The sequence below is a fragment of the Cervus elaphus genome, chromosome 19 (genome assembly GCF_910594005.1).
Source record: "Cervus elaphus chromosome 19, mCerEla1.1, whole genome shotgun sequence".
In the NCBI taxonomy this organism is placed as follows: domain Eukaryota; kingdom Metazoa; phylum Chordata; class Mammalia; order Artiodactyla; family Cervidae; genus Cervus; species Cervus elaphus.
This window is the reverse complement of record NC_057833.1, coordinates 51501018-51512890: the sequence shown is the minus strand read 5'-3', so window position 1 is coordinate 51512890 and position 11873 is coordinate 51501018. Positions and strand designations below refer to the sequence as shown.

The window sequence follows — 11873 nt, the reverse complement described above, 5'->3', positions numbered from 1 at the left end:
CTAATGGGTCATCCATGGAGTCACAAAGAGTCAGACATGACTTAGTGACTGAACAACAATGGGTCACAATCTACAACTTGGAAAACAATGCTCAAAGAAGTAGCAAAGATAGTAAAATATTTGGGAGGGAGGGGATGAGGGAAATCTCCGTGAAGAAGGATATGTGGGAATTCTGGGTGAGGGCAGGGTGCATGCATGCTCAGTTGTGTTGATTCTCTGCGACTCCATGAACTGTAGCCTGCCAGGTTCCTGTCCATGGAGTTCTCCAGACAAGAATACTGGAATGGATTGCCCTTTCCTACTCCAGGGGATCTTCCCAACCCAGGAGTTGAATTTGTGTCTCTTGCATCTCCTGCATTGGCAGGTGGATTATCACTGAACCACCTGGGAAGCCCATGAAGGAAGGGGTGAGGGAATTTTGAGTGAAGGAGGGTGTGGGGGAGCTCTCAGTGTAGGGAGGTATAAAAAAAAGATGTATCTGAAGACAAGGACATGTCTATTTCTGCAATAGGGACATATCTACTACAGATGGGGCTTCCCAAGAGGCTTAGTGGTAAAGAATCTACCTGCCAATGTGGGAGACCAAGGAGACATGGGTTTGGTCCCTGGGTTGGGCAGATCCCCTGGAGAAGGGAATGGCAACCCACTCCAGTAGAGTCAGACATGACTGAGTGAATGAGCATGCATGTACAACTACAGAAAACAGACATCTTATACTTACCTACAACATCCTCTGCCCCAATGATTTTGATGGAGTATTGGTCAACAAGGTCTCCTTTTTAAAGTATTAGTCACTCAGTCATGTCTGACTCTGCAACCCCATGTACTATAGCCCACCAGGCTTCTATGTCCAAGGGATTCTCCAGGCAAGGATACTGGAGTGGGTTGCCATTCCCTTCTCCAGGGGATCTTCTCAACCCAGGGATCAATCCCATGTCTCCCCCAACTGCAGGCAAATTCTTTACTGTCTGAGCCACCAGGAAAGCCCCCCTTTTAAAAAATCTACTCAAATATTTAAGGAGCACCTACCATATGCTGGGCACTGATCAAGGCTCTGCAAATACACAATAATAAAAACCAAACTCTCATGCAGTGACATTCTAGTTGTGGGAAGATAGACAACAATCAAATAATTAGGTAAACATACAGTGTGAGATAGTAGTGAGTGCATCCTCCAGATAGATCTGGAGAAATCAACCTGTCTGACTTCAGGCTATACCACAAAGCTACAGTCATCAAGACAGTATGGTACTGGCACAAAGATAGAAATATAGATCAATGGAACAAAATAGAAAGCCCAGAGATAAATCTACACACCTATGGATACCTTATCTTTGACAAAGGAGGCAAGAATATACAATAGAGAAAAGGCAATCTCTTTAACAAGTGGTGCTGGGAAAACTGGTCAACCACTTGTAAAAGAATGAAACTAGAACACTTTCTAACACCATACACAAAAATAAACTCAAAATGGATTAAAGATCTAAATGTAACACCAGAAACTATAAAACTCCTAGAGGAAAACATAGGCAAAACACTCCCTGACATAAATCACAGCAGGATCCTCTATGATCCACCTCCCAGAATATTGGAAATAAAAGCAAAAATAAACAAATGGGACCTAATTAAACTTAAAAGCTTTTGCACAACAAAGGAAACTATAAGTAAGGTGAAAAGACAACCTTCAGAATGGGAGAAAATAATAGCAAATGAAGCAACAGACAAAGAATTAACCTCAAAAATATACAAGCAACTCCTGCAGCTCAATTCCAGAAAAATAAATGACCCAATCCAAAAATGGGCCAAAGAGCTAAACAGACATTTCTCCAAAGAAGACATACAGATGGCTAACAAATACATGAAAAGATGCTCAACATCACTCATTATCAGAGAAATGCAAATCAAAACCACAATGAGGTACCATCTCACGCCAGTCAGAATGGCTGCTATCCAAAAGTCTACAAACAATAAATTGCTGGAGAGGGTATGGAGAAAAGGGAACTCTCTTACGCTGTTGGTGGGAATGCAAACTAGTACAGCCACTATGGAGAACAGTGTGGAGATTCCTTAAAAAATTGGAAATAGAACTGCCATATGACCCAGCAATCCCACTGCTGGGCATACACACTGAGGAAACCAGAATTGAAAGAGACACGTGTACCCCAATGTTCATCGCAGCACTGTTTATAATAGCCAGGACATGGAAGCAACCTAGATGTCCATTGGCAGATGAATGGATAAGAAAGCTGTGGTACATATACACAATGGAATATTACTCAGCCATTAAAAAGAATACATTAGAATCAGTTCTAATGAGGTGGATGAAACTGGAGCCTATTACACAGAGTGAAGTAAGTCAGAAAGAAAAACATCAATACAGTATACTAATGCATATATATGGAATTGAGAACGATGGTAATGATGACCCTATGTCCAAGACAGCAAAAGAGACACAGATGTATAGAACAGTCTTTTGGACTCTGTGGGAGAAGGCGAGGGTGGGATATTTGAGAGAATAGCATTGAAACATGTATTAAAAAAAAAATGGGCCAAAGACCCTACAGAAGGGTCTTTTTTCAGACCATTCTTTTCTTGGGCATGTTCACCTCCCTTCCTCCTTTCTCCCAGAAAGCCAGCTCTCTCTTGGGATTTATTGATACCCTCAGTTTGAAAAGTGAGAAGGATGAGACCAATAGTCAATCTTCTTAAAAGGTGACTTTGTGTATCTTTTCTATGTGTTTTTCATGAATGGGTACTGAGATCAATCTGTTTTTTTAAATTCCTACTTGGGTAGTAATGATAATAATTATCCCAACATCTTGCAAATGCAATGAGAGTGGGATTAAGTTGAGGAAACAAAGCTTTTCGTTAGTTTCAGGAGTCAGCAGCATTTGGTCATTTTTATTGCAGGGCTGTTGTCCTTAGATGTCCCAGCTCCTTCCACAAAGAGACCCCCACCTACTTTTCTCCTGATGGGTACTCTACTCTGGAGCACAGGGGTTAACCAGTGAGAATCTGACACACGTGAGAAGTGTGGTCACTTCAGGTCAAGGCGAGAATTCACCTTGCATTTGAATTAAGAGGTTGGCAACCTAGAACAATCACAAATTGTCCCACATCACCTTACTACATAGAGTCAAAAATACCTATTGAAATGAGCAACTGCAGTCCCTCCCCCTCAAAAAATAACAGAAGACAGAATTCACCAGGTGGATGCCTTTGATCCATTAAAAAGTTAGCAAACATTTTCTGTAAGGGGTTCCAGTGAATTTTTCCAGCTTTTTAAGTCACACTGCCTTTGTCGCGACTCAAATCTGCCACTGTCATCCTAAAGCCACCACAGACAATACGTAAATGAATGGTATGGCCATGTTTCAATACAACTTTATTTACGAAAACAAGCAGCAGGCTGACCCCTGCTTGAGGCTGATGCAGAGACTACTGCCTTTTGAGAATGCCAGGAGCTTATATTTGAGACAGGCTGAAGGTATGAGATGGGAGAGGCAAGGCAAAGGCACCAAGTAAATAGGCAAACAAACAACAAAGAGTCAGGTTGTCCAAAGAGCAATGTGTATGCCAGAAGGTGGCAAGAGACTAAAATTTAATTAGGTGAGAACAGTACATTTTAAGCATGTGCAAATTGAACTTTTGCTGTTTCATCTTTTATTTAAAAACTACATTATTTTAAAGATATTCTTAAAACAGTATTTAAAAAATCATTTTCTATTAGAATCACACACTTTTTCCTTGAATCAGAAGTTGTGCCACTATCCTGGTTACCTGTGGATTCACCAAGCAGTCCAGCAAGTCATCTGTAGAAACGAATATTTGGGAAAGGGCCCCAGTCCTATCTGAAGCAACCTGTTCCACAACTGCATTCTCACTCTCACTCATCATTCGTTGCCTCTTGGTATTAGGCAGTTTTCCAAAGGATTTTCCATTTTTGCTGACAAACTCTTCACCATCATTTTCAAATATGCCTCCTCTTTCTGAAGATGGTTCTTGGGAACTTGGTATGACAGGAACCAGATCAAGGCCAAAAGGACTTGCTGCCTCTTGTTTTACTGTTTCTGAACTTGAGTTGTGGCTACCAATTTGTTCTACCTCCACGTGGTTGTGCACATTTAACTCCTCCTTTATCGTGTATTCTCTGTTTGTCCTCAGTGCTTGGGTTTCTACTACTTCAGATGTTCCATAATGACTAAAAAAAGCAGAAATGGCTCCATTTAAGTAGTGACAATTGACTTCATGGGATGTTTCCTCAAGCTAGGGAAAAAGAAAAACTCTTTAAAATGGTTATACATACTTACATAAATTGGAAAACAAACGTTCTTGTCAGAGTTGGTTTATCACACGATAGTAACTGGAAGAGACCTACCTCAGTTGGGTTTAACCAAGCTCTGGTATTGTGTGGATTCTCTGCAGTTTTCAGGGCACACACAAGCATGCGGGTGATTGCCTCTTCTACCCGGGCTTGGTGGTCCTCTTCCTAAGTCAAGGTTGAAAAAGAAGACACAGTTTTTCATTTGTCTCTGGGTCTCACTGCTTAAAACAGAGGAGAGTCTCTTAATTATGTGTTTTGTTCTTTCATCAACATAAGCTTTGTTCCTGAAGGATGAATATGCTGTTGGCAGACCACAATTTTTATGTATTAACTATCTTCTGCCACCTAGAAAGAGTTGCAGAATATTTCACCAACTAAATTTAAGTATGGGTCCTGTCTTAAGACATAGGCCTTAAGGATGAATCACCTGTGATATTTTCCCCAGCATTTTCCATTCTCTGACATGTTTAAAGTTTCTTTTAAAAAGTATCACATAAAAATGAATAATCCCAATAGAGGATTATTTTGACAAGCTAATTTTTTGAGGAATGGGAAAAAATTTTTAATAAACATTCTTGGTTGGATGGCATCACCGATGCAATGGACATAAAACTGGGCAGTCTCTGGGAGATGGTGAGGGACAGGGAAGCCTGGCATGCTATAGTCCATGGGGTTGCAAAGAGTCAGACATGACTTGGTAACTGAACAACAACAACAAACATTCTTGGTCACAAAAGTGAGAAGGCTAAATATCTATCTTAAGGCTAAATACCTATCTATCTATTGTATCTTAAGATATAATAAATATAAACTATGGCCATCATGATAAACTACATTAAAATTAGTAACTTTTGTTCATCAAAAGACACCATAAAGGAAATAAAGAAGCCAGATGTCTGTAACATATATAACTGATTGCAAAATATATAAAGAATCTGCACACATCAGTAAGACAAATGACCCATTTTTTTTTAAATGGGCAAAAGCCACAAAGATAAACATTCAAAAAAAGAACAATTATATAAGTAATAAACACATGAAAATAAGCTTAGTCTCATTAATAATCAGGGAAATGCAAATCAAGAAACCCATGAAACTGGCAAGAGAGGGTCTGATAATTCCAAATGATGGAGAAATGTCAAACAATTGACAGAAATCTTATACATTGATGGTGGGAATGTGTGCTGACAGACATTTGGAAAACATGCAGGCATTATTTTATAAACTTGAGTACTGTATACCCTACAGATGGCAATTCCACTTCTAGATATATACACATTCTCTGGAGAAACTCTTGCACACGTATACAAAAGAATATTCTATTTATAAAAGCAAAAAAACTAAAAGCAACCCAATTATCCATCAACAGAAAAATGAATCAATAAACTGTGGTACATTAACACTAGAGGATATTATTATATGACAGTGAAAAGGAATGACCAGCTACATGTGACAACAGAGATGAATATTAGATGAATATTAGAAACACAGATGACTATTAGAAGCATAATATTAAACTTAAAACAAAGCAAATCCCCAAGATGAGATACCACTTCTCACTAGGATGGCTATAATAAAAAAGACAGATAACAAATGTTCGTAAGGATGTGAAGAAATCAGAATCTTCATACTTTGTTGGGGGAATGTAAATGGTGCACTGCATTGGAAAACAGCCTGGCAATTCCTCAGAAGATTAAATCTAGAGTTACCAGATCGTTAATTTTATGAGTCAACTTGGGTAGGCTATGGTGACCAACTGTCTAGTCAAATACTATTCTAGATGTCACTGTAAAGATATTTTGTAGATGTGATTAACATTTATAATCAGGTGACTTTAAGTAAAAGGAGATTATCCTCAATAATGTAGGTGGACCTCATCTGATCAGTTGAAAGCTTTAAGAACAAAAGTTAAGGTTTCTTGGAGAAGAAAAAATTCTGCCTCAAGACAGCAACAGAAATCCTAAGCCAGTTTCCAGCCTGCCAGCCTGTTACAGATTTACAGATTTTGGACTCTATACTCCAACTTTGAACTCATCTGAATTTCCAGCCTTCTGGTCTGCCCTGGCTGATGTCCATATGATCCAGCAACTCCACACCCAGGTATATACCAAAAGAAATGAAAACATACATCCACACAAAACCATGTACACAAATAGCTGTAGCATTATTCATAATAGCCAAAGTAGACACAGTCCAAAGATCCACCAACTGATTAGTGGATAAACAAAATGTGGTATGTCTAAACAATACTTTTTAGCTATAAAAAAAGAATGAAGTACTGATACACTCTACTCCATGGATGATTCGTAAAAATATTATGCTGAATGAAAGACACCAGCCATGGCTGCAATCAAAGCCTCTGGTTAAAGCATGCACAGATGCAATAAGGCCTCAGGTGGCAGAGACAGACTTGAACCATAATGTTAGCCATCCTAATTGTCAAGTGGAGCAGGCAACCAGGATTAAGCATAGCATAATGGAGGGGAAAAGCCTTTGGCAGAAATAAAATGATAAAACCTAGCACTGAAAGACTGCTCTGAGAAAATGTGTAAGTCAGGACTGTGAATTGTGCAATTAGTAATGAGGACCCTGAACCAAGAAGCAGATATTTCCAGCCCAGGTGGTGTGGGATGGGACTAGCAACATGGGACATGTGTGGCAGATTCAGCCAGGCCCAACACAATTCTCCTAACACCAGTCAAGGGAGAAGACCTGCCTCACTAACGTCAGGGTGCATTGTGCCCCTAGAAGAAAGAGAACAGTGTCACAAAAGCCCTCTTCCCAACCTCACCATCCACCAACAGAGCACAGAATCCACAACCTATAGCATAGTGAGCAAAGTAACGCGGGAGTGTTGGTTAAAATTAGTCATTAAGTTAAAAAGACAGGCATTGTGTATCTTAAAGGCAAGGAGATGACATTTGTTAGAAAAAGAAAATACCAGCTCAATCCATGAGTTTATACTGACAGTGACAGGATCAATGGATTCCACATAATGCCACCAGTGTCTGGGAACAAACAGAACCTGAAAACCAAACAAAAAATGGTTAGCACAAAACCAAAACATTTTATGTCAGAATCAGATCTAAATTGAAGCTGTTAGGAAAAAAATTCAAATGAATTTATAGGAATATTGTAATAGGAAAGGGAAAAATAAGAAAAGGCTGCCATAATCCTTGTATTCCTTTAAAAAAAAAATTAACAAGTTTGCATGTTTCTACAAAGGATATTGGCTTCCCTGGTGGCTCAGAGGGGAAGATCCCCTGGAGAAGGGAATGGCAACTCACTCCAGTATTCTTGCCTGGAGAATTCCACGGACAGAAGAGCCTGGCAGGCTACAAGTCCATGTGGTCGCAAGGAGTTGGACATGACCGAGCGAATAATACTTTCACTTTTTCACAAAGGATATTACCAGCTTCTCCAGTCTCTACTCTCCTTTATGCTGGACCTTCTTTGTCTGCATCCAAATCTTGGTAAAGGATTCTGAGATTGTAACTCTTTCTCCTTTCCATCACGTAAGAATTGCATGAGTTCTGAGAAAGGGCATATGTAAAAGTATAGGACATAGTTTCTGACTTCTCACGGTATAAAATCTAGCCAATGAAAAAATAATATAGAGAAAAGTGGCATTATATAAGGGTAAATCAGAGGAGTGGACACTGGTGCTAGAGGAGTTCAGAGGTGAGAGAGGCAGGCACAAACTAGGGAGGTCAGGGGCAACCTGGATGAAGGGAGTGTGACTTGAACCACGACTAGGAGAGAATGAGGACATGCCAGGAGGGGGAAGTGGGCAAGGGAGGTAGGACTTTCGAGGGATAGCAAGCAGGCCAGTTTTACCACTGCAGAAGGAATAATGGGGAATAAAGTAGGAGAATCAGGTTAGGGCCAGTGGAGGGCCCTGAATTCAGAATAAAGAATCTGGATTTTATATCCTGTAGGCATTACAAGTTCCTGAGAAGTTCTGAGTAAGTGGACGGTTAAATAGTGACATTATGGGAGAGTCTGGGAAGGACAGGAGCGTCCTGCAATGGTCCACTTATTAAATTAAATGTTAAGATTTAAATAGGAAGGAATAGCAAACGAAAGCAATGGGCAGAGCCAAGAAGGACTGCATTTGTCCAGACTCACTACAAGAGTCCGTGAAAGGCCAAGTAGAGTAGATGGAGATGATCTGAAACTTCTTGGTTTGGATTTACAAAATGGCAGCACTTGCTACAGACAAGGTGGAGATGGGAAGAGAGCTCCTTTCAGGAGAATTAGGCACTAAAAATGGCCACTACAGCCACTGGATTTAGTCATTAGGAGGTCTTGAATGTCCTATCACAGAGTTTACTTTCAGTACAGAGGTAAGAGAGGGAGCCAGTTTATGGTGGGTTCAGGAAAGAGCATGATGTAAAAAAACTGATACAATGGACAGAAATACTCATTGAATTTGGCTATTAAAGTAGAAAAAAAAAGAATTAGCAGCCACTTCACACCCACTAAAATTGCTATACTTGTAGCAATATAATAATAGTAATAATATCAATAGACTTTGCTGGTGGCTCAGATGGTAAAGCGTCTGCCCACAATGCGAGAATAATAAAGGAAGATAACAAGTGTTGGAAAGGATGTAAAGCAATTAGAACCCACATAGATTGCTGGTAGGAATGTAAAATGGTGCAGCTGCTATGGAAAACAGTTTGGCAATTCCCCCAAAAGTTAAAACACAGAATTAACATATGACCCAGCAATTCCACTCCTACATGAATACCCAAGAGAACTGAAAATATATGCTCTTACAAAACCTTGTACACAAGTATTTATAGCAGTATTAGTCATAATAACCAAAAAAGTGGAAACAACCCAAATACCCATCAGGTGTTTAATGGATAAATAAAATGTATATTCACATAATGGAACAACAGTCAGTTCAGTTCAGTCGCTTAGTCACGTCCGACTCTTTGCGACCCCATGGACTGCAGCACACCAGGCCTCCCTGTCCATCACTGACTCCTGGAGCTTGCTCAAACTCATGTCCATTGAGTCGGTAATGTCATCCAACCATCTCATCCTTTGTTGTCCCCTTTTCCTCCTGCCTTCAATCTTTCCCAGCATCAGGGTCTTTTCAAATGAGTCAGTTCTTCACATCAGGTGGCCAAAGTATTGGAGTTTCAGCTTCAGCATCAGTCCTTCCAATGACTATTCAGGACTGATTTCCTTTAGGATGGACTGGTTGGATCTCCTTGCAATCCAACGGACTCTCAAGAGTCTTCTCCAACATCACAGTTCAAAAGCATTAATTCTTCGGTGCTCAGCTTTTTTTTATCATCCAACTCTCACATCCATACATGACCACTGGAAAAACCACAGCTCTGACTACATGGACCTTCATCAGAAAAGAAATGTCTCTGCTTTTTAATATGCTATCTAGGTTAGTCACAGCTTTTCCTCCAAGAGCGTCTTTTAATTTCATGGCTGCAGTCACCATCTGCAGTGACTTTGGAGCCCAAAAAAATAAAGTCTGTCACTGTTTCCATTGTTTCCCCATTTATTTGCCATGAAGTGATGGGACCAGATGCCATGATCTTAGTTTTTTGAAAGTTGAGTTTTAAGCCAACTTTTTCACTCTCCTCTTTCACTTTCATCAAGAGGCTCTTCAGTGCCTCTTCACTTTCCGCTCTAAGGGTGGTGTCATCAGCATATCTGAGGTTATTGATATTTCTTGCGGCAATCTTGATTCCAGCTTGTGCTTCATCCTACCCGGCATTTTGCATGATGCACTCTGCATATAAGTTAAGTAAGCACGGTGACAATATACAGCCTTGATGTATTCCTTTCCCAATTTGGAACCAGTCTGTTGTTACACGTCCAGTTTTAACTGTTGTTTCTTGACCTGCATACAGATTGCTCAGGAGGCAGGTAAGGTGGTCTGGTATTCCCCTCTCTTGAAGAATTTTCCAGTTTGTTGTAATCTACACAGTCAAAGGCTTTGGTGTAATCAATAAAGCAGAGGTAGATGTTTTTCTGGATCTCTTGCTTTTTCGATGATCCAATGGATGTTGGTAATTTGATCTCTGGTTCCTCTACTATTTCTAAATCCAGCTTGAACATCTGGAAGTTCATGGTTTGTACTGTTGAAGCCTGGCTTGGAGAATTTTGAGCATTACTTTGCTAGCATCTGAGATGAGTGCAATTGTGCAATAGGTTGAACATTCTTTGTCTTTGCCTTTCTTTGGGTCTGGAATGAAAACTGACCTATTCTAGTCCTGTGGCCACTGCTGAGTTTTCCAAATTTGCTGGCATATTGAGTGCAGCACTTTCACAGCATCATATTTTAGGATTTGAAATAGCTCAACTGGAATTCCACCACCTCCACTAGCTTTGTTCATAGTGATGCTTCCTAAGGCCCACTTGACTTCGCATTCCATGATGTCTGGCTCTAGGTGAATGATCACACCATCGTGGGTCATGAAGATCTTTTTTGTATAGTTCTTCTGTGTATTCTTGCCACCCCTTCTTAATATCTTCTGCTTCTGTTAGGTCCATACCATTTCTGTCCTTTATTGTGCCCATTTTTGCATGAAATGTTCCCTTGGTATCTCTAATTTTCTTGAAGAGATCTCTAGTCTTTCCCATTCTATTTTTTTCCTCTATGTCTTTGCATTGATCAGTGAGGAAGGCTTTCTTATCTCTCCTTGTTATTGTTTGGAACTCTGCATTCAACTGGGTATAGCTTTCCTTTCTCCTTTGCCTTTAGCTTCTCTTCTTTCCTCAGCTATTTGTAATGGAACATAGTCATCCATAAAAAGGAACAAAGAGCCAATAACATTCTACAGTGTGGATGAACCTTGAGGAGATTATGCTATGTGAAAGGAACCAGACATAAAAGACCACAGATTGCACAACTGCACTTATATGAGATGTCCAGAATAGGTAAATCTATCAAGAAAGAAAACAGAGAAGTGGCTGTCAGGGTCTGGGGGGATAGGTGAATGGGGAGTGGCTGCTGACAAGATGAGGAAACAGTCAGACTGCTTGAGCTGGAGCACTCGCGTGTAAAGGAGGCAGGAAGAGCCAGTGAGAAGGGGGGAAGGAGGGAACACAGGCAGGTAAGAGGGATAATCAAGGGAATAAAATCCCCTTAAGAGACTAAGAAAACCTGGTAAATGTTAACAAAATATCAGACCGTACATGCCAGCGTTGTAGAGGTGATTTTCCCCACTCGGTAGGAGCACTAAGCACCAAACCTTTAGAGATACTTCAGAGACAGTCAGTTCCTAAAGCAGCATCCATTCCTGCTTAAAAGCAAATCATTCTCAACAAATATTATATGACATCAATCTACAAAATGATAAATCTGTATACAAAACAGAAACAGACTCACAGACATAGAAAACAAGCTTATGGGTATCATGTTTGGTTATGGGGAAAGGGATAAGTTAGGAGTAGGGGATTAACAGATACAAACTACTGCACACAGAATATATAGGCAACACGGATTTACTGTATAGTACAGAGAACTATATTCAATATCTTGTAATAAATTATAATGGAATATAACCTGAAA

The 11873-nt window shown here is 40.0% G+C and overlaps 1 protein-coding gene across 4 annotated transcripts in view; it reads right to left on the bottom strand.

Moving 5' to 3' along the window:
- Positions 1-3355: 3355 nt before the first annotated feature.
- HSPBAP1 (HSPB1 associated protein 1) overlaps positions 3356-11873 on the bottom strand; it is a 55233-nt gene continuing 46715 nt past the window's right edge. For 3 of the 4 annotated variants that reach the window (XM_043873962.1, XM_043873961.1, XM_043873959.1), the window contains 3 exons: positions 7266-7349; positions 4379-4489; positions 3356-4266 (listed from right to left, as the gene is read on the bottom strand). In XM_043873962.1, the coding sequence (XP_043729897.1) occupies positions 3733-4266; positions 4379-4489; positions 7266-7349 (729 nt within the window). In that variant the 3' untranslated portion in view covers positions 3356-3732. The remainder of the gene's footprint in view (positions 4267-4378; positions 4490-7265; positions 7350-11873) is intronic. The other variant, XM_043873960.1, reaches the window with a different exon arrangement.